The sequence below is a fragment of the Ostrinia nubilalis genome, chromosome 21 (assembly GCF_963855985.1).
Source record: "Ostrinia nubilalis chromosome 21, ilOstNubi1.1, whole genome shotgun sequence".
NCBI classification, from domain to species: Eukaryota; Metazoa; Arthropoda; class Insecta; order Lepidoptera; family Crambidae; genus Ostrinia; species Ostrinia nubilalis.
This window is the reverse complement of record NC_087108.1, coordinates 11172571-11196244: the sequence shown is the minus strand read 5'-3', so window position 1 is coordinate 11196244 and position 23674 is coordinate 11172571. Positions and strand designations below refer to the sequence as shown.

Genomic DNA, 23674 nt, shown 5'->3' with positions numbered 1-23674 from the left:
AAAATTAGGTACCTACCAAACTATAGTGTAGGTATGTAAACTATAGTAAATGTACAGGGATTTTGTCTGGTCTGCCATTTGCTGTAGCTGAGACATTCAGGTAGTAAACTGAGTTTTACTACCTGTTCTGTGCTTCAGGGACTATATTTAATATTTAGGGCTAGTTAAGGTTTAGTACACAATAGTCTGGCTAGATTTTAAAGAAGATATTACAGTATTTATGACGACTTCTCTCAATATCAGTAACGTTTTGATGCTGCTACGAACTTTAGTTTTAAATCCTTCCAAAATAGAGCAATAATTTTGCTAAAGATAGCTTCTCTATCCATCTATACTATAAAAGCGAAAGGTCACTGACTGACTCACTCACTCATCACGTAATCTCAGAAACTACAAGTGCTATATCATGTATCTTACCATTATTGTATGCCCATGCGGCGGAACACAGCAGCAAATTTAATGACCTGACTTATGTACCTGTGATTTCACAATAAACACAATTTGAATTTGAATTTGAATTTGCTAGGAGTCTCAAAATTTGCATGGGGGTTCCTTTTAGAACATACTCGTAGGTGCTCACTAAGACTAATTTCGATCCGCTAGTCCTTTATAACTCTATGCTATTATTATTTAAAGTTAAAGTCATCCATTACGTAGATCCAATGAACATAGATTACGCGAACTTGTAATGAAAATCCATGCAAAAAGCGAATAGTTTTCATTAGTTTTTGCATCGTTAGTTAACTTGGTAACAGGTCGTTCAAAGTCAAGGCTCTACAAAAAGCTGTGAGCCGCCATGCTTGATTTATACATGATTTATGTCTGCATGTTACATAAGAATATGTAATTGTTTAGGTACTCGTATAGGTTAAGAATATATTATGCGAGTTTGATGGCAAACCGGTAAATATTGTAACTGAGAGGTTTTTACATGCGCTTAGTTTAAAATATGGATTATGAAGTACTCATTATTTCAGCGTATATAAGTCCACTATTGGACGCAAGCCTACCCAAGAAGAAGCGCCAAAAAGCTCAAGCTTACGCTTTTTTTCACGGACTTAAATTCACTTAATATGTAGGTAATATTTGTAAAGCCAGTTAATGTAGGTGAATAATCTAAATATACTTAGCGTTAGTTTGTTTTGTTACTGAACTTTCTTTTCAGCACTTCTTAGGAAGTCTGAAAAGAGGCTGATAATAGTGACCGAGTTTCTTGCGCTGCTTTTTCTCAGCACTAGGGTTGGGACGTGTATAAGTGCTCTTTGGGGGCTTATCAAAATTAAAACTTGATTTGATTTATTGAAAATTTGATTCCTTTGTTCTCCAGGCACAACGTCGAAGGTGACAGCTGAAGACCTCCACTACGGTGACAAGGCGTGCATGCTGAACGCGACACATCTCAGCCTCAGCCAGCTGCCGGTCATCTGTGAGAGCGTCAACTCTACGGACATGTAAGTTCACAACAATAAGTATTATTAACCCTACATAGGCGGCATCGAACTAGGAAGACGTGACGTAGTGTGGTCAGGCCCCCCACTAGGTGGATTGGCGATCAGGGCCCCGATTCAACCCCGATTACGCTAAAAATTTTCATCTTCAACGTGCCCGGACGACGAACGAACATCAGCTGTTTTGACAAATCCGTATCGCGGTGTCATTTTGACAGTTAGTTGAAACGAAGCATAGACGTAAACGTAAAGCTAAATATCTCATGTGACAATGAAAATACTAGGAAGGTACACACGCCCACACTGTTGTTAACTATCCATTTCCGTTTTTGCTCTCGCTCTAATCAAATGGCGATTATTTGCGATAGAACGAGATGACATGACTTTCAATGGGCAGTTAACACTGTTGGCGATAGTACGTCCATTACCTTGATACCGAATTTGCACCTCGGCTGGAATGAAAAACGGAGCGCAACTGGATAAGAAGCGCCTATGTATTGGAGACGTTAAACATTTGCGTAATCGGGGCACTGGTGTGAAGGTCGCGGGCGCAGGACTGCTGGTTGTGGAAATCCTTAGGGGAGGCCTATGTCCAGCAGTGGACGTCATTCGGCTAAAACGAAACGAAACGAGGAAACGAACTTTCGATTGACCAATCCAATTAATTTTTAACCCTTCTAGTCCCCGCGAATCGAGACACAATAGTAATCAAATGTTACGCGGTCCTAAGGGACCGCTTCGGGTTTGGGTCCAATTTGTCCATTTCTCAGCATTTTTTTTAATGCAAAACAAGGCAGGTATTTGACCACAATCGCAACTGATGTTAAGTGGGATGCAGTCTAGGATGGTACATATCTGCCCTGTAAGTGCCTATTTACTCTCGCCTTGAAAAGGCCCGGATTATAGTTTTCGGGAATTTATGCCGTAACCCTTGACAAGACAAGTCACGAACACGATGTTGTTTTTTTAATTTAATTAAAAAAAATGTTACACATCGTCTATGATCACGTGCTAACTTCCATGTCGATAGCAAGTAATGGCCTTCAAATTGGACGATGGCTTAATGATAATAATTAATAAACATCAAAAATTCAAATTCTTACGCCTACCGGTATTTTTTGCATCATGTAGGTATGTATCCGTGTTTTTATGTAAATAAGGTATAACAAGAATTTTGTAACGTTATGTAGATATGTAATATTGGACTTCTCAAATACAATTTTATAAAAACTACTATTTATCCTTGACTGCTCCATTGCTCGATGTTAGCCTCAATTTTGTACATAATAATTTAACGGTTAATTATACCAGTTTAATTATCACACCAATTAATTTGCTATAAAATAAACACACCTGTAAATACCTACACATGCTATAAGTACTACGTAATGTATTAAATCTTAAAATAATACTGAAACTAGCACTATACTGTGACTCTAAGCGAGAAAGCTCTTGCTCTTCACTCTATTATTTACATCCTGTGGGATTCGAACCTTTAACCATCTGGCGTAGCTGTGGCTCGATAAACATTCCAACAATCAATAATCCGTTCAATAAATACATAAATATAGCAAATAGCAAAACACAACACAATTTGTGTCGCAATTAGACATTGAACAAAAAGACAAAAATATTTTACACGGAAATAAAGTGAAAAACTGGTTGCAACTACAAAAATATGCCTATTAAATTAATTAACTATATGAATTTTAATTACTAATTAACTACTGTTATGAGTGATGACAAGTCCAATAAAAAAGCCTATCTAGGCTAAAAAAATTTAATGAAGTAAAATCAAAATCAAAAATATTTATTTGTGCAACATAGGTTAACTAACATTAACAAAAGTTCTGATCTTAAATCTTGTTTCTTATCATAGTTTAATAACATCGAGTGCAATGAAACACTCAAGAGCTGTACCAATAAAAAGGCATTGAAAAGGTGACCATTGAAAAAAATAATCATAACATAACCCCTTATTTTGGAGTAATTGGGTAAAAACAAGAAAAAAGCTCAATGGATAAACTAGGTTTTCTGTGCATTCTGTGACGTGAATATAATGATTTATATCGTCGGCTAGAAGAAAAGAACACACGGACTAATTGATCAAATGATTCATACAACATCTGTTGTAAACAATCGCAAATCATCTCATTCATTGGGGCAATTGGCGTTGATGTAACTTTTATTTATGGTGTTGTTCACTTGGAAGATTTTATAATTTATCGTAAAAACAGGGTATGATCCTAAATGACACGATTTTTGGGCAAAAGAAAAGTCCAGCATTTAAAATCTGGAAGCACCTTTAAAATAAGTTAAAAGCAATGTTAAAAGCATTGTTGTGTTCCGTCAGTTAGAGGCAATATAGCCAGTTCCTTCGTGGTTGAGGATTCCGGGTGAAGCTCGCTTCCACCTTCGGCCTGATCGTCACTTACCATCAGGTGAGATATAGGCCAAGAGCTTCCTCATTGTGGATAAAAAAATAGCTTTAATAGCTAAGCTCCAAAGTTATTATGATGATAGCTCAACGGTCTTGGTCTGCCGATTCGAAACATTAATTTCGTCTATTTTTGGAGAAACTTATTCAATGGTATTGGCCCAGACACGATATTAAAAAGAAGAAAATAGGAGCTCAAAGCTCCAGTGCAAAACGGATCACAAATAAAAAACAAAGAAAATTGTTTAATAAAGAGATAACTAATTACTCACCGTCCTGTGGGTCTAGACAAAGTGCAAATTATAATCGCAAACCAGTCGAAAAGTGGTCGAAAAGCCCCTTTTTTGTATGGAGTTTTGACGGATTCGATTTTCGATTCGATCAAAAAGTGCGTTTTGTCTAAGGGGGCTGATGTGGCTTATCGCATCTATATCAATGGCAGGTTGTGTAAAATGGCAGGTTGTGTCAATGTGTAAAAAAGTGTGTGACACTGCAGCTACAGTTTTAAAAATCATTCCAACATCTCATTTCACGTCTCAATGATCTAGATAAGCAGATAACAGTAACAATTGAATACTAATTACCTTCAAATCGATTCCATTTAGCGAACACGTCACATCAGCCATGGCCATAGTGCATATTAATGAAGTAACATCACTTGGCACTTACTATAGCTTGTTATGGACTAGAATTTGGCAATAAGATGTGTATCAATTAATAACTTAGCAAGGTTATTGAATTGGAATATTGGTGTAGGTATTAATTAATCACATGTCAAGGCTATTAACACTCATCTCCAGCTCCACCTTGCAATGTAGAGACGCACAACAAGACACTTAAATTCAAGTTCCATAATAGTTTGAATTAAACTCGTGTTAAATAAAATTCCCTTATTCAAGGCATTTATTAGAACACGTCCCAAATATTCCGTGGTTTCCATGGCACAATGGTAGAGAGCTAGACTTTTTGAACTCGCAGGTTCAATGCTAGATTTCCAAAATGCAAAATCAGTTCCTAGTTTCGTTAGAATCTCGCAGGCAATAAGATTGTCTTCAAACGAGTCCGCGTATAATCTACATAAGCTGTAATTAACCCTCGGGAAGATAATATTAAAAATAAGTCTAAAAATACTCTTCTTAATGTATGAGCCTGCTGTACCCAACTCTATAACTGTCTGTCCTGAATATGTCTTTAGGATGACTAGAACTGACCTTGAAAGGAGAAGGTTGATATCAAGGTCATATTCAGAGAATTTACACTTGATTGAGTATGCAACGTCATATTAATTACTGGATGAGAACTCTGTTAGGTAAAAAATACGCTTATTAGTTGAAAATGTAGAGCAACTTAGTTTACATAATTACTCGTAGTATACTGGCAAATAACTTAAGAGGGTGCTGCACGAAAACCTCAAAATTGAGGTATTTTTAAACGAATACATTTTTTTTTTTTTAAGGAAACAGAGATTCTCTATCGTACCTACTTTATTAAAGGTTAAAAAAATACCATAGGGGTCACTTAAAAATTAGGGATTGATGGTGATTGAAAGTGAGGATCTGCAAACCGAATATTATGTACCTACCTACCTTGTACTCGGACAATTTTCCAGAGTTGCTTAATGAAAAGCATCTAAGCTTTAACTAGACTTAGGGCTAAAATGATTCCATTTTCTCGAGACCGAGTTCTACCCGGGAACACTTGGCTAAGATTGCGTGAATCATGCCAAGGTAGCGATAGCACTAATTCGTATTTTGATCATAGGCCTGCTATTATCTAACAAACAGCCTTGCCGTCAATGTGACAAACAGGAAATGTTAAAAGCTATGGCAGACGCGGTGCTAGGTTATTTGTTAAAAAAAAATAACTTGGAAACATTTTTGATCAAATTGATAATATTGTGATAATGAAATAATTCTATGTCTGCTACTATCATATAAACAAAAAAAATAACTATGAGTTTTGTAAACTATTTGTACCCATTACCCAGTAGGCTTTCTCTGCTCTAGGTTAGGTAGGTACCTACTTCTAAATATTTTAAAACATTATTCAAACTTTTTGGATGAAAAAAAGAAGGGCCTGAAGTAGGTACTAGTTTCATTATCTAAAAAATAATGTATGATGTGTGTGTGGTTATTCGTCATAAATTATCCTAAAGTCCATAATTGTTTATTACTAAGTTACACTACCTTTGATCAATGTTACGCATAGATATAAATAAAGTAGATACCGTAATAACAAGTAAGTACTATAAGTAATTAAATAATCGCAGGAGACACGACAAAAACCTTTGCGTGTCGTTGTGTACCTATTATGTACAGTCGCGGAATGAAAAGGTTCGTCACCTTAGTGTCGGTTTTTGCTTGCACTAGGTACTGTCAGAGTCAAACCTGCCAACATAACAGTGCAAGAAACAGTGGGTCTAGACAAAGTGCAAATTATAATCGCAAACCAGTCGAAAAGTGGTCGAAAAGCCCCTTTTTTGTATGGAGATTTGACGGATTCGATTTTCGATTCGATCAAAAAGTGCGTTTTGTCTAGGGGGGCAGTGCTGCTAACATTTAAATAAATATGACGTTTGCTAATGAATAAGGTTTTGCTTGTTTATTTTTCTATCCCATCAGTGCAATGCAATGATGACATTGACCAATTGACAATAGTTTTTTTTATTTAATAGAAATAATAATGGCAAGTTGAACCAACAAGGTTTTAGTTTATAAATCTAATCTTCTTGACAAGATAAATCGTCAAACAACTCTGATCTGAATAATTTTGAACTTTACTGACGAACAGTTAAAGATTACTTTCTCTAACTCGAGATTATTCTGTAACATAGTTTCAAAAGGTAATATGTGCTCGCGATTCGTTGAAGGAATCAATTTGAAAACTCACGAACCTATTCATTCCGTGACTGTACTTTACACACAATTATTTTAACACCTACGAGAAAAAATGGCACCTATTTAAATACTTTTTGCCGCAAAACTGGACTGGAGCTTACAAAAAGTATGTCGCGGAAAAAATCTAGTCCAGTCTGATTATAAAGTCTAGCACAATAAGATAGGATAAAAAGTCAGACGTAATTTCATATTCAATCCATATTGACACGCGGAAGTTTAAAAATCTAAAATGCATTAGGTATCCAACGGGTTTTGTAGAGGCAAAGTTCTTGCAGGGTTACGTACCGTTTATTTAAAAAAGTCAATTGATTTTGACATGTTTCCTTGAATAATTCGCGTCCTGCAAAGCCAGGCAGCCAGTAGAAAATTACTTCCATCGCCTGATCGCTTCAGATTTTAACTTGCTAGCCACAAACCTCAATTCCAGCCTCTAGTTCGCTGTTCTTATACAAATACCTGCTTCTGATTCACCTTTCCACCAATTATTACTTTCACATCTGAAGAATTATGTAAATACCATGTCGATTTTCAGCAAAGAAATCCCCTGACTCAAAATCACATGATTCAGCAAAGATTAAAACTTAAACTTGTCTATTAAACAGTCAGTTTTCTGTATGTGAAGGTCAATTCAATCAATCTCACCAAAACCATATGTAAATGAAACAAAAAATGGAGTACATACCAAGCCTAGAAGGTCGAAGCTTGATGTTCACTTACGGAGGAATTTTACCGGTTTTTCTTACAGATGCGAGTCCCTTACCCTGAACGGCACGAGGTACTGCGAGTGGGGCTACAATGGACTGGGTATAGACTACCAGGTCTTGGCCGGACCTGCCTTCATGGCTGTCTTCACTGTGGTGGGTGTCATCCTTGGAGTCGTCGCTGATAAGTAAGTACTTACGTACAGCTTACTCATATTATATTTATGCCGATTACGGACACGTGTCAAGTTTTATAACACACACATTTTGCCCCAAATTTCCCGTCCCCTAAAATCTGCCGCCATAGAGTCTATAGCAGGGATGGCGAACCTTTATGTATCAACGTGCCACTTTTCTGAAAAAAATGTTTGATGTAGTCATAGACGTGCCATCAAATCGTTGACTGCTAGGACATTTCGGATCGGCTTGACCCCTTGGCGCTGCGTAGAGATGTATCCTCACTGTGCATCTTCTATCGCATGTATCACGGGGAGTGCTCCGAAGAATTATCCGGACTTATTCCTGCCGCCACTTTTCGCCACCGATCTACCCGACAGCACTTCCACCCCCATCACTTAGATGGTTGGCAGTCCACAACAGTACGTTTCTCTAGAAACTTCCTGCCCCGTACAACCAAACTGTGGAATGGACTGTCGTCTGCGGTATTTCCGGACGGATACGACCTGCAAGCTTTCAAGAGGAGAGCGTATCTTTACCTTAAAGGCCGGCAACGCACCTGTAACGCCCCTGGGTCTGCGGGTGTCTATGGGCGACGGTAATCACTTACCATCAGGTGATCCGTCTGCTCGTTTGCCTCCTATCACATAAAAAAAAAAAAAAAAAAATAACACCTAATGCTATCAATGAGGAGTATTAGTACAAGTGGCGCCACTGGCGAGTGACAGGACCTTACTCTACACTACTCTACAGACAGGGGCACTAACTGATGAGGGCAAATACGATAGTACCTATTCAAAACACATTATGTACTATTAGCTTTCCGCCCGTGGCGGCTTCGCCCGCGTGGAATTTTGACTGTCACAGAAAAAAATTATCGCGCGCGTCCCTGTATCAAAAACCGGGACAAAAGTACCCTATGTTCTTTCCCGGGACTCGTACTATATCTATGCCAAATTTCATCAAAATCGGTTCAGTGGTTTAGGCGTGAAAGCAAGACAAACAGTTACTTTCGCATTTATAATATTAGTATAGATTTTATTTAATAGTTAATTTTGTGATTGGCGGGCGTGCCCTAAATATTGTGGCGCGTGCCATCGATGGCACGCGTGCCATTGGTTCGCCATCGCTGGTCTATAGTCTACTTAGCCTACCGGTAAAGCCACTGCCTTTTACTCCAAATACCTAATTAATATAAGGACGGGCAGAGGCTTGTTTTTTCCATAACGTAATAATTATTAATGTAATTATAGTAATATTAATTGTAATTGCAGAATGGTATTAATCTCTGTTAACTTTCTTTTTTGATAGACTGATCTAGTCAAGTTTCTTTATCAAATCGGATTATATCCTCAGGACATAGATGTATTCTTTTTCCCTCAAAGAAGTTCAACACAAAGCTAATCACGGTTTCCTTTCCCAACAGATACAACAGGGCCCGCGTCCTCTCTTTTTGCACGGTCGTCTTCGTCATAGCGATCCTCCTCATGGGCACCGTCAAGGAGTACTGGCACCTGGTCATCCTCCGAATGATCATGGCAGCAGGAGAGTCCGGCTGCAATCCTCTGGCCACTGGCATCCTCACAGATCTCTTCCCTGAGCACCAGAGGGCGTTGGTGCTCTCGATCTTCAACTGGGGCATCTATGGAGGATATGGTATAGCTTTCCCTGTGGGAAGGTATATACCCGATCTTAACGCTTGGGGACTGGTGAGTCAAGAATGATTTTAACGTAATATTCAGATTTGGAAGGCCGAAAGCAGACTTCAGATTTGTTGATACATACATGTCCATTCCTGATTCATATCTCTTCTTATGACAGAGTTGGAGAGTGTGCTACTACGGAGCGGGCATCGTCGGCATTGTCATCGCTGTACTGACTTTCCTCACGCTTAGGGAACCTGAGAGAACCACTATTGGAGAAGAAGGTAATATTATTATATTATTAAAATTCTTTATCAGTTTAGTCCCAAATCGTTTGAGTTACAAGAGCCGAAGAAATTGTAATAGTATGCGAGTAAAGTAACATAGGTTAGCTCTTTACCTGCAACCTGCAACCGACAATATTGTAGTGGAGAAAAGACAATTGAACTGCAAGTTGCAACTTTATACCATTCTAAACTCAATATCAATGATGACGTTACCTCCAGGCGCTGGCAATACCAAAGGCGGAGATTCCACCCTGGAATCAGGCAAGAAGATGCCGCAAGTCACCATCTGGCACGTCATCGCGCAACCCAGGATCCTGCTGCTGTGTATTGCTGCCTCCATCAGACATTGCGGTGAGTCCCACTTCAAATTGAATGTGTGTTAGTTGTATAATAGGCCTCTCCAACCCTTATGGATCATGTGTGTGTCATGTGTAAGTCCATGAAGAATGTTCACTAATTTTGTTTTTTAGCTTTCTGTATTCTCTGTTAAAAATAAAAAATACACGTGAAAGAATTATTTCGATACGTCAATTAGTTTCCAAGATATTGAATTTTAAAAGTGCGGGCGGCGGCCGGCCCGCCATTTTATGCGCGTGACGTCATATTACAGTGGCTGGCTCATATTTGTATGGGTGGAATCTTGCAAGCTGAATTAAGACCCACTTCCAGGCAACCGATTAAGCTGAAATTTCGCAAACACATGTGATTTGGATGACCATGCAATATTATGATGACATGGAGCTGATCTGATGATGGAGCTGGAAGGTGGCCATAGGAACTCTATAATAAAACGACTTAAATCCATCGAGTTTGGGTTCGTTCGTTTTGTATTGATGAGTACTTTAATTCTATATAGTAATCAGGGTCTAATGATGCTTGAAGGTAATTCGCAATAAAACGACACAATCGCATCAAGTTTGGGTTTGGTTCAATTTTAATTTCTGTGATGGGTCTGGGTGTTAATATGTATAATAAGTTTGTATTTACAAAAAAAAATGTATTAAGTATGTTTATATCCGTTTTCTAGTGAGCGGACACTGTGAATGTACGTCACGCGGGGTCACGTGACCGTCGGCGGCACTCAATATTTAAGCGAACTTTGAATGCCTATAAAATCATAACTACTGGGTATTTTTGAATGAAATAAAAACTAATGTATTTGTAAATGTAAAAGCCTAACTGTAACATAGGTTTCAAGTGATTTTGCATACCTAGTAACATTCTCAATTGCCTCTGGTAAATTAGAAAAGGAAAGTCGTGCTCAGTGGAGACTAAAGTAAAATCCTGATGATGATAAATGAAGACAACCACACATAAAGCTAAACACAGTGGCTTAAACAGCTGTAATAGATGCTATTTGTGAAATAAAAATGTTCAGTCAAAAATGTTCAGTCTGACGTCTGTAGATTGCAAACTGTGCCACATAATCAACAAATCAAAAGCTCTACACACACTCAAAACTATAAAGAGCTTTTGATTTAAATGCGTAAATCCAAAGACGTCTCTAAATAACTTCGTACTTAATTACATATTAATATTATCATGTAGGTATGTATGTTACATAATACTTGTGACGGCAATGAGAAAATGCAGCTGCTGCAGCAGCTACACCTTTTATACAAAATGAAAGTGTTGGTATCATTGTCCGAATTCATATTATTCATTTATACTTATGGCTCTTTCAAGGAAACAAGATTTCATACACACCTGGTATACAATGGCTACCGTTTGCCAAACAATTTGTAGATCAAAGATTTTAGAATAGATAAACTTAAAAGGTTATTGCACCGTTCGCGTGCTGCGATTTAACAAGAGTTCCATTCTGACTAACAACTTCGATATAATCTAATAGTTCTGTATTTTTCCCTCACCTTGAGTTACGGGCTTGTGCGAAAGAGATGATAGAGTCTAAAGTCGAAAAAGAATCATCGTAAATTGTTGTAAGAAGTAGACACCTACAAATTGCATTAAAATATTTGCATCAACGGATCACGATTTCCTCTTAGTTTCCTAGTGCAAAATGCTTTTGTGTATTATAGTTTTACGTGATTTATTACCGTTTTATATTAGACCACTTCTCGTTCCCCCCTCTGCAATTCCAGTGAAGCCAGGATGCACAGATTTTCCACCAATAAAACTTAACCTGAAGGCTAAGTTAGGCCTTAGCGAAACATTGTTATTGGAACTTAAACGAAATGAACAAGAATAAGCTTAATATCCACTTAAATTGTAAAGTATATGAAAGAACTAGCAGCCGCCCGCGACTTCGTACGCGTGGATACCGTTTTACCTCCTTAGGGGTGGAGTTTCGTAAAATCCTTTCTTAGCGGATACCTACGTCATAACATCTACCTGCATGCCCAATTTCAGCCCGATCCGTGAGTTGTCAAATTAAGGAATATTAAAATATTACTTTGCGATAGTCCCCAATTTCATAAAACACAGCGACTTTAAAGGAACAAAATTTTCCATCAATAATAAGGTGTTTAACAAAAAAAATCGTAGGAAAGTCCCTATTGTTAAATGCATACCATTAATTTTTTGCAATGTTTAATAATATCCAATCAAACCATGACTTGTAGTCTGTATTATGGTGACACGTTTTTGTGTTCAGTAAAAAATGAATCGTTCAAATTTAATCCGCCAATGACTAATATTTGCAAACATCGATTTACAGTCTATGAATAAACAGCTGGATGCAATATTAGCATTGTAGAACAGATACTTTATTTCGTGCCCGTCTGAAATTAAGAAAGAAGTTAGATAGGCTAACACCATAGAAATAATTTACTCTGCTAACACGCTCGTATTCACAAACGATGTTTGCTTATGTGAAGCAGCAAATTGAACGCACAGCGTTGAATAGAGCTCTGTGATTGGTGCGTGTATCACCCTGTGCGTCCACGCACAATGTGAGACCTCATAGTAATGTTTGTGAATACGGGCGTTAGTCATCGTAATAAATAGTGATATCATACAGATATCCGGCATAATTATATTTTAATCAAATTAAACTTTTATTGCCATAGCCTTAAGTAGGATGTAGGAAAACACTGGAAATTAAGCATTGTTGTTACCTCTATAAGGTTAAGGTAAGTGCCCCCTACTTCGGTATATTAAGGCTCTTACGACTTTAACATTTTATTTAAAAATAACCAAGCATGATATCAGTATGAAAGCTTTTGTATGCTAAACTTTGGTCTTTTGACAGTAAGTTAATACATAATTTATAGTTATATAGTTTGAACTTCTTTTTATAAAAAATTTTCTGCGGACCTCTTGTTTGGATCCTGTTTCGTGACAAAATTTTGCTCTGTTTCTAAGTTCGTGAACTCATGTCCCCTATTTCGGGATAAGGTTTCATGCATCCAGTTAGGATATTTGAATAATGATTAAGGGTTTAATAAATTTAAAAACGATAATATAAATTTAGAATAAAAAAAAATGTGAAATTGACGATATTACTTACCTGAAATATTCATAATAATGTGAGTCTAGCTAGGTACGTACCTACGTATAATATTTTGATTTGTTAATTCTAACAATTTGTGAAAATATTTATATAACCATTAGAAATGTAGGGGGGGGGGGGGGAACTTAAACCCCCCCCCCCCCCCTCGTACCCATAAAATTTTGATTTGTTATTTCTAGCGATATGTGAAAATATTTATATAACCATTAGAAATGTGGGGGGACTTACCCCCCCCCCCCCTTTCGTACCCATAAAATTTTGATTTGTTATTTGTAACGATAAGTATGTGGAAATATTTACACAAGCCATTAGATGCCAGGGTTGGGATTATGGGGAGGAGGGGGGGGGGAGACTAACCCCCCCCCCTATCCCCATAATCCCACCCCTGGAGCTGTTTCAAGTGATGGTAGCCCCCCCCCCCCCTGAAAATAACCCCAGATGCGCCAATGACTCATAATAAAAAGTAAGTAATTAATTAATTTCTTAGGTAGGAAAGTACTAAAAACTAAAAAATATGTCGATTTTTTTGATGGTATGTGTCATAAAAGTACCTAACGCCATACATTTATATATCACGAACTTGGAAAAAAGTAACAATAATACGGTTCCTTGTTTCGTGATACTGATTATTCCAAATTCCCCAAGTAAAATTCATGGATTATTGTCAAAATGTGTCAATTAACTATTATCTATCCCCTAAACAATACAAATAAACAAAGATAAATAAAACAAATCGAAATAAAACCAAAATTATGCTGGTACTACTTATGCTAATTTATCTTAAAATTGGTCATTTATGTGAACTTCAAACTCGTGTCATATAAATTCTAGTGAACGAAACATATACCGAATTTAGGTCATGAGAAACTTAAATACATGCATTATTTGTTTTCATAACTTACATTTAAATTATCATAAATAATTATTTAAAAACCAAGCATCAAAATGTTATCCATAATATCCTTGAATCGGTAGTGTCACGAAATAGGGGACACCCGAAAAATAATATGTACGCTATTTCGTGAGTCAATTAATCGCAATTTTAAAGGAATTCTACGTTTTCATATAACTTTTTTCTAAGCCAAATCAATTTTCAAGGAACACATGAAACCACTATTACAAGTTTTATTTAAATGGACGTTCCTTCGCCTTTCTATAAGCTTAAGAAGTTGGAGCGCTAACCTTACGGTGAGAGCAACGTTTGCAAGCCGCACGGATGTTTTTGGCTCTCTGAGAGTTTGAAGCTTCGTATTGCTCTCATTTTTGGCGCCACAATGTTGGTACTTGCTTTTTTAGATAGCTTAAATAATAGAGTTTTTGTAGTAATGAAGAATTTTTATAAATAATATTCCATTTGCTTATTATTTGAGCTAGAAAAAAAACTTACGAACTTACGTACTATCACGAACTAGTAGCCGTTTACCTTACTTTTAGGAATGACTTTTGACTTTCTGGTCTAAAATTATATAGGTACCTACATTGTAGAATCATGAACTCCCTTCAAGAAATTACAATATTCTACCTAAACTTACAGAATATCATAAGTGGTAAGTATTAGAAATAAGACAATAATGTCTGTAGAACCAGGCCTGTCCATCTCCGCGAGTTTACATCGAAAACAAAACACGCACGATTGCCCCCTACAAGAGTACTATTCGACAAGGCCTCACATACGAGCGAACATTGACTCACGCACGCGTATTCTTGTGTATGATGGAAAAAAATAAAGAAAATGGTGTACTAAATACTGTGCAGTATTTAAGGCCGGGTAGCAGAGAAAATGGCGAAAATGAGGTTTTCATTTTTCATTTTTGAGGTACTAAACAGTAAAATTAAAGGCTAAGATTTTTATTGGGCATAGTTGAGGATATTTTCGAGGGCTATTAACGGATGGAAACACGATTTGATGAAGTTGACTCGATAGAATAAATTCCCAAAGTTACCTCTATTCGTTTTCTATTTATGGTTTTATTTTTAAAATAAGCGATTTGAGATTCTAAATCTTTTACTAAACTAAAGTTCAGAAATAACTTGAGGGCTTTTAACGGATGAAATTTTTATGTTGCGTCTTATTTAGTTACTATGTTAAAAAATGTGGAATAAATCGTCCATGACGGCTTGGACAATCTCAATCAGTCGCGCGGTGGCGCTTACGGAGGACGGACGCGTGTCAGTTTTTTGGCCGTGACAGTTCGCGATTTGTCAATATTTTTGACAATGATGACTTTGATGAGTCACAGTATAATAATATCAGTGTTACTGGAGAAAGCTAAAATTTTTGATAATTAAGAATTATCAATTTTGTCTACCTATTGAAATTTAAATAGTTTGCATTCTTTTAAACGAAGACTCTACTCATGATACATAGTACATTCCTCAAATATGAGACAAAACCAATGAGTTTAAATTACATTTTAATAGTACCTACATACAATCGTCTTACACTCTTTAGAAGAGCACACTGATACAAATAAATAATAAAAAATTAGGTCAGTGGGTCAAAAATATAGGGGCAGCTGCACGTCACTGAAAGACGATTCTGTTTACTCGGCATCTGGGCTGGAGAACATGAACCCTTGTTTACAGATGCAGATGTAAATGGAGTTATAACTGGACAAATTTTACATGAAATGTTTAACAGAAATCAGTTAAAAGACACATACATGGAATACCAATAAGGTTGCGGAGGGAAAGCTACCTATTATAAACTAGCGGCCGCCCGCGACTACGTTCGCGTGGACCTCGTTTTACCCCCGTTAGATATCATGTTGATAGATGGCGTTTCACGGTTTCCCCCGAATGAATATTTACGCACGTCATACAGTAGTTTGTCCAGCGCTGTAGATTTTAACCAATGACGATAGGTAGATGGCGCTTTTTAGACACGTCTTATTTATTTATTGAAATTTATTTGTCACATATCGTCATAAGTTAGCGTATATGTTAATCTGGGTTATAAACAATAATACTGTAAAGTTTCAACAAAATCCGTTTAGTAGTTTTTGCGTGAAAGAGTAACAAACATCCAGACATCCAGACATCATGACATCCAGACATCCAAACTTTCGCCTTTATAATATTATAAGTAGGATAGGATATTTCACAATCCAAACTAATATTTACTATTTAGCATTTACTTACAGTAAATATTAGTTTGGATTGTGAAATATTTAAAATAAAAAAAGGACAAAACAAAATAGGGTTTCAAATTACCTATCTTTATCTAATTTATAAAGAGGTAAAGTTTGTGTGTTTGTGTATTTGTTAAATTGTAAGGAGCAATCTCGGGATCTGCTGAACCGATTTTAAAAAATCTTTCACCAATAGAAAGCCACATTATATCTGAGTGTAATAGGTTATATTTAAAACGAAAAATTCCACGCGGGCGAAGCGGCGGGCGGAAAGCTAGTTTATTTATAATTATGTAAGAGCATAATTATTAAAGTCGAAGTCTAACATTCTTAATTTGTGTGGACCTATATTAACGAGAGATTACAAGGCGTCAAATATTTCAAGAAAAAAATTAAAAACTATTATAAAGCTAAATTTTGCTCTCATGGAGCCTTTACCTACTCTGACAAATTAAGACTTAGGGAAGAAAATTTCATAATAAAACTATTTAACTGTCCTACATTGAAAAGTTTGATCGGGTACAACACCTCAAGTTATTTCAGAACTTGATTTAATTAAAAGACTCCGAATATCAAATCGCTTAGGTATCTAAAGTCAAACGATTCTGAAATGTCAAGTGGCATAAAGTTGGGACTAATGAATAACCCATTAAGATAGTAGCGCCCTCCTGTCAATAACATACCTGGAACGATAGAGTATGGGACAACTAATAAAAATGCTTTGTCCTAAATGACTGACGGATATCGTAGATTGGAAGGTGTGTTCTTTGTATGACGTAGGCATCTCATAAGAAAAGATTTTCCGAAATGAGGTCATGAAATGAAGGGGGTGAAAAAAGGGGGCAAAGTTTGTATGGGACAAAGTGATTCCTTGGTTCAATCTACTTGAAATTTAGCTTAACAATTCCTTAATATAATTCATGAAAGACGTGTGGAACGGGTAGAAAGTAATTTTGGCAGTCATTTTCTTCGAAGTTGATATCAATACTACTTAGTGCCTTTGATTTAATTACTTTTTATTTTTACAAGTGTTTGAAAACTCCATGTCAGATTGTGTTCAATGTCAAGTGAAATCTCAAATTAAAATGTCTCAATCTCAATGAGGAGACTGTATTTATTCCTAGAATTCCCCTAACACCGTCAAATTTCCCTTTCGAATTCAAGACAGTGCAGTTTCCCATCAGTCTGCTTCGTAATGACTATAAACAAAGCTCAAAGTCAAACTCTAGGGACCTCTGCTTGAACTCCCATGAGTGCACTGAGGTATGCAGGTAACCGCGTGTGATGCTCATAGTAATTTTCGATACAGAACCCCGTACATACGTCATACATATTATAGATAGAAAACACCCAGGCCAATACAAACAAATATTATTATGTTTCTGCAATTTTAGTATGATATTTTTATTTATTAATAAACAAAGAGACTGAACAAAATTGATGCGTTTGCTGATTAATGTTATTAACCACATGCAAAGCTTCGTGAATTGCAACAACTATAATTTATTATCCAAGCTCTAAATAATCGCTACTAAGAATAACTTATCATAAAATGTTTTTCCAATCGCTCAAGCTCCCAAGGGCCTACCGATAGGCCGGGTGACGTAATCTTGAAATTCTTTAAGCCGGCGCAGAACTTCTAGAAGATCGGGCGACGCCACGGCTACTTTGAACCGTGTTTAGTTCTGCTGTTATATTTTATATTTATTCGATTTTAGAATATATTCCCAAAAAGTCTGAAAGGTGTTTTAATTTGTATCACTTGGATATGATTTGTATTAGAAAGTGTTGTGAGTGTGACGCTTGAAGGGAAGGAAGTCAACCTAACCTAACCAACTGCGTATTTTTCTATGCTATGTAGCTGGAAATTGTGGCGGGAGCTCTTTGGCGCGCTGTCTTCGGCGAAGAATTGCGCGCGCAGATTTTGACAGCGCGAAATACCTACTTTAGCAGAAATACCAAGCCTTAACTGCCTAAATAATAATAAAAACACAGAATGTACTTTTTTAAGTTGCCTCAAGACACTGAGAGTTAAATAAGTAGTTAATATTATTCATGATAATTCATGCTAAATCATGTATTTCCTCCGCCATTTTCTGCAGATTGGCACCTCACGTCACATCATTTTACCGAAGTCAGCCCTATAGCTTCGGCGCAGTACCGATCACTGACGTTTGTCAACAAAACTTCTGACAAACTTGCTTGACTCTTGAGACAAGCTAAATTACACCATATTGTTAATGACATTGAGCATACATTTTTTTAAATACCTTCGCGAAGTAAAACTTCTGTACTTAGTACTTATTATTATTCTGTGGTAGAACCTAGACCAAGAGCATGAATTGTACGTTTTTCTACTCTATACAGCTAGGTCACAGAATAATAATAAGTACGCTATGTATAGAGAAAAGTTTTCTTTTGGCGACTTGAGCTCTTAATCCTACAGTTGTTTCATAATCTGCCTATCTTAAAGCCACGACACACCCTGTATAAAGCAGCCCACCACCCAGCTGCAAACGTAACTTTGTAGACCAGTCACGCCGGCGCAAGGTCGCCTGCGAGCCGGAAGCACGAGCTAACTATGTCATAGCAAAGCTTTTGACGGATATTTGAAAGGCAACTCAAAATGCTAAGACAGATTTTTGAGAAATTACCTCAGAAAATACCTGTCTAAGATTGATAAAAATTAAATAGTATAGCGCGCTGCATCGTTAGAAAATGGAATAAAACTAAAAAAGGAAGGCATAATGAATAACAAAAGGAACAGACGAACTCATAAAAGTAGCAGGAAGACGCTGTTCCAATCTGGAAACCATTGGGAGCCAAGGCCTATATGTTCAGCAGTAGAGCCAAGAAAGCTAATTCTAACCACCAAATTCTGACGCTTTTCTCACAAGTTCACAACTAAGTACAACATGTATTATGTTACTTACTTTCCCAAACCACCACAATAATCTTCATTCTATGATCTTTCATCTATTGCAGAAATTCATTTCCTATCCACCCCTAGGTATTATGGTATTTACATAAAGTATAATGTAAGTTCCTACAGTGTAGTAATTACGAGTATTTAATTGACATTGTCAACTAACTGCAGTGATTCTAATTTATAATCAATGGTGGCAATCAAACGGAAGCAAAAAGCTATAATGGATTCGATATTGGCAGCGGTCTGTTTTGTAATTAAAATAAGTCTGAATTGATTAAATATACATAAGTATTAAGTCTTTGTGTACAAAACCATGGCACGAGCTAAGTAACTATTGGCCTCCGAGTGGCATTACATAGTTCTAGACACCTGTGGGTCTAGACAAAGTGCAAATATAATCGCAAACCAGTCGAAAAGTGGTCGAAAAGCCCCTTTTTTGTATGGAGTTTTGACGGATTCGATTTTCGATTCGATCAAAAAGTGCGTTTTGTCTAGGGGGGCTGTATTTATGGAATTGCTATAAGCTCTAAGTTGCCAGATTTGATGCCTGTCCAGATGAGTTAATTGTTTCGATTCTGGATGTCGTTTGATTCTGCAAAGCTTCAACCACACCAACGCGTGAAGATCGCCATCGCCGACGCGATCATAGGCCAATGTCAGGTCGCGTGATCTGTCATTGGTGGTTTTATCTGCTTTGAAATGAGCAAGCAATGTAGTGTTGTTGTGGTAGAGGTATGGTACCTTTATCGTAGATATAAATAAATAAATATCATTGGACATTTTACACTACACTTCTAGTCCCAAACTAAGCAAAGCTTGTACTATGGGTACTAGACAATGGATATAAACATACTTAAATACTTTTTTTTTTTTTGTAAATGCATACATATTATACATAGAAAACACCCAGTCCAATACAAACAAATATGTTCATGCACACAAATGTTTGTACTGTACGGGAATCGAACCCGCAACCTCAGGAATAGTAGTCCGTTTCGAACCACTACACCAAACGGCCGATATCTTTTGTAATTTTAAGTATTTCGTGATAAACAATTTATTTCCTTCTTTCACACTCATTTTTTATTCTCTCCTCCAGGCGGTATGTGCTTCGCATACAACGCGGATCTGTACTACCGGGATTACTTCCCCGACGTGGACCTGGGCTGGTGGCTGTTCGCCGTCACCGTCGGCATCGGCTCCGTCGGCGTGGTTGTGGGAGGAGTCATCTCCGACAAGTGAGTTTCAAAATCAAAATCAAAATTTTCTTTATTTGTTTAGACTAATTAAATTAGTAATTGCAAATCGTCAAATGCTCTTAAGGAGCCTAATACATGTCTCATTCTTTTTTTGCCCTACCAGCGCTTCGAGACAAACATTTGGCAAGTGCTGAGAAGAAGCGCCGCAACAAACTTAGTCACCACTGTCTGCCGGTTTAAAAATATAAAAAAGTAGGAAGTTACAATACATTCAGAAGCAAGTTACTTACCACCCGCTCCCGTTGATAGAAGGTGGCCTTTAAGATGTCCATCTAGCACGAGACCGCGTGGCAGTTTTGAATATATTTCTTTAGTGCCGTGCTAATTTCTAGGTTAATTGTTGCGTTTTGATACATATATATTTTATGTCAGGTATATCTTTCAAAGTTTAAGAGCTTCACGCCTTGTTAGAAGCTAGGCTCTTGTATTTTGCTACTTAAGTACGTACATTCCTATGTGCGTGTAGGTACCTATTTACCTACAATTGCAACACGTAAACGCGAGTCGAGGCCGCACCTGAAAAACATGATGTGCATGAGCCGTAAGACTGTTACTGACACCTACAGCAATGAAGATCCAAGAATGGGGTCGTTGTAGGTTTGGAACCATACCTAACTTCACAGATGATTATAAAATCTAGCACATTTACTTAATTAATTGAAATGATAAGAAGCTTTATGTAGCAATAACCTTTGGGATGCAGGATTCTACTGCTAAGATCACACAGTTAAACAACCTGACTTTTTTCATTCCAGATTCGTCGCCAAAATGGGCATCAGATCTCGAGTGCTGGTGCTGGCCGTCTCGCAGCTGATCGCTACTCTTCCCGCCTTCGGCTCCGTGGTCTTCGGGCCCCTGTGGGCCATGATCACCCTGGCCATCTCTTACTTCTTCGGTAAGAATTCTTAGACTCCTAGACTGTAGGAGCGGGGCTAGGAACTTTAATAGTTTAGTCTCGCAGCTGATCGCTACACTTCCCGCCTTCGGCTCCGTGGTCTTCGGGCCCCTGTGGGCCATGATCACCCTGGCCATCTCTTACTTCTTCGGTAAGAATTCTTAGACTCCTAGACTGTAGGAGCGGGGCTAGGAACTTTAATAGTTTAGTCTCGCAGCTGATCGCTACACTTCCCGCCTTCGGCTCCGTGGTCTTCGGGCCCCTGTGGGCCATGATCACCCTGGCCATCTCTTACTTCTTCGGTAAGAATTCTTAGACTCCTAGACTGTAGGAGCGGGGCTAGGAACTTTAATAGTTTAGTCTCGCAGCTGATCGCTACTCTTCCCGCCTTCGGCTCCGTGGTCTTCGGGCCCCTGTGGGCCATGATCACCCTGGCCATCTCTTACTTCTTCGGTAAGAATTCTTAGACTCCTAGACTGTAGGAGCGGGGCTAGGAACTTTAATAGTTTAGTCTCGCAGCTGATCGCTACACTTCCCGCCTTCGGCTCCGTGGTCTTCGGGCCCCTGTGGGCCATGATCACCCTGGCCATCTCTTACTTCTTCGGTAAGAATTCTTAGACTCCTAGACTGTAGGAGCGGGGCTAGGAACTTTAATAGTTTAGTCTCGCAGCTGATCGCTACACTTCCCGCCTTCGGCTCCGTGGTCTTCGGGCCCCTGTGGGCCATGATCACCCTGGCCATCTCTTACTTCTTCGGTAAGAATTCTTAGACTCCTAGACTGTAGGAGCGGGGCTAGGAACTTTAATAGTTTAGTCTCGCAGCTGATCGCTACTCTTCCCGCCTTCGGCTCCGTGGTCTTCGGGCCCCTGTGGGCCATGATCACCCTGGCCATCTCTTACTTCTTCGGTAAGAATTCTTAGACTCCTAGACTGTAGGAGCGGGGCTAGGAACTTTAATAGTTTAGTCTCGCAGCTGATCGCTACACTTCCCGCCTTCGGCTCCGTGGTCTTCGGGCCCCTGTGGGCCATGATCACCCTGGCCATCTCTTACTTCTTCGGTAAGAATTCTTAGACTCCTAGACTGTAGGAGCGGGGCTAGGAACTTTAATAGTTTAGTCTCGCAGCTGATCGCTACTCTTCCCGCCTTCGGCTCCGTGGTCTTCGGGCCCCTGTGGGCCATGATCACCCTGGCCATCTCTTACTTCTTCGGTAAGGACTCTTGGACTCCTAGCTAGACCCTGGGTAGGAACAGGAACCATAATAGGTAGTTTTTGTCCTACCTGGTGAGGTACAACAAAAACAATTAAGGTTACAATTTTTTTAAGTACAGGGGGTTCCCTTTACGGCAAAAATGACACCTAAGTTTACACTTCGACGACTATCCCTTGGCGATGCGAATGACACGAGAACATAGCGTGGGTTCGATTCCCGGTCAAGGTACCCTACATGTTTTTGAATTCTCACATTTGGGTGTGGTGTAATGGTAAAAAAAGGTACCGATGAGTCGGTCGAATTGATGAATCGTCGTATTAACCTACTGCGTTAAGTATACTATCGTCTATCGTCAAATGGGTTGATAACTATTTGCTCACTTCGTACCTATCTCCCTGCTACAAAGATTTCTGTCAAAATGCAAAAATCGCTGGATGAATCTGTTTCAGTCTTCATGAAAAACTTCAAGTAATATGTAGTTTAAGACCAATTTAAGAACTTAAAACCTTTTTTCCAGCGGAGATGTGGTTCGGCATAGTGTTCGCTATCCTGGTGGAGATCGTGCCTCTGTCAGTGCGGTCCACCACCGTCGGAGTCTTCCTGTTCGTGATGAACAATGTCGGAGGCAACCTGCCGATCCTGGTGGACCCTGTGGCTAAAGCTATTGGATATAGGGAGGCCATCATGATCTTCTACGCCGGGTTTTATGGGATCAGTAAGTGTGCTTTTAAAAAAGTATTACAACCCGGTCGAGTTCACTGCGCACCAGGCAGCCGTGACGTCACATCGACACCCTGGTACGGACGAGGCGAACGCGGCGAGGTGCGCAGTTAGCTCGATTGGGTATTTCTAAAAATAATTATGTCAAAACTATTAGTCTAGCCTCTACTTTTTAGGCTGGGTTGCACCTTACTTTAACGAACGTCAAAAATCTGTCAGACTCCATACAAAAAGCACCTGTGGGTCTAGACAAAGTGCAAATTATAATCGCAAACCAGTCGAAAAGTGGTCGAAAAGCCCCTTTTTTGTATGGAGTTTTGACGGATTCGATTTTCGATTCGATCAAAAAGTGCGTTTTGTCTAGGGGGCCTGTTATCGCCATAGTTACTGTCAAAGTTAGGTGGTGCAACTCAGCCTAAGCGTAGATGCTTGTAATCGCAGTAGCCAGAACAAAGAAGAGGCTTTTA

At 38.4% G+C, this 23674-nt stretch overlaps 1 protein-coding gene across 1 annotated transcript in view; it reads left to right on the top strand.

The window, feature by feature from the left end:
• Window positions 1–23674, top strand: part of LOC135082528 (putative metabolite transport protein HI_1104) — a 48937-nt gene that overhangs the window by 23335 nt on the left and 1928 nt on the right. Inside the window, exons 3-10 of the mRNA XM_063977329.1 lie at window positions 1328–1451; window positions 7528–7671; window positions 9087–9369; window positions 9482–9587; window positions 9810–9941; window positions 20222–20360; window positions 21137–21276; window positions 23005–23202. Of these exons, the coding sequence (XP_063833399.1) occupies window positions 1328–1451; window positions 7528–7671; window positions 9087–9369; window positions 9482–9587; window positions 9810–9941; window positions 20222–20360; window positions 21137–21276; window positions 23005–23202 (1266 nt within the window). The remainder of the gene's footprint in view (window positions 1–1327; window positions 1452–7527; window positions 7672–9086; window positions 9370–9481; window positions 9588–9809; window positions 9942–20221; window positions 20361–21136; window positions 21277–23004; window positions 23203–23674) is intronic.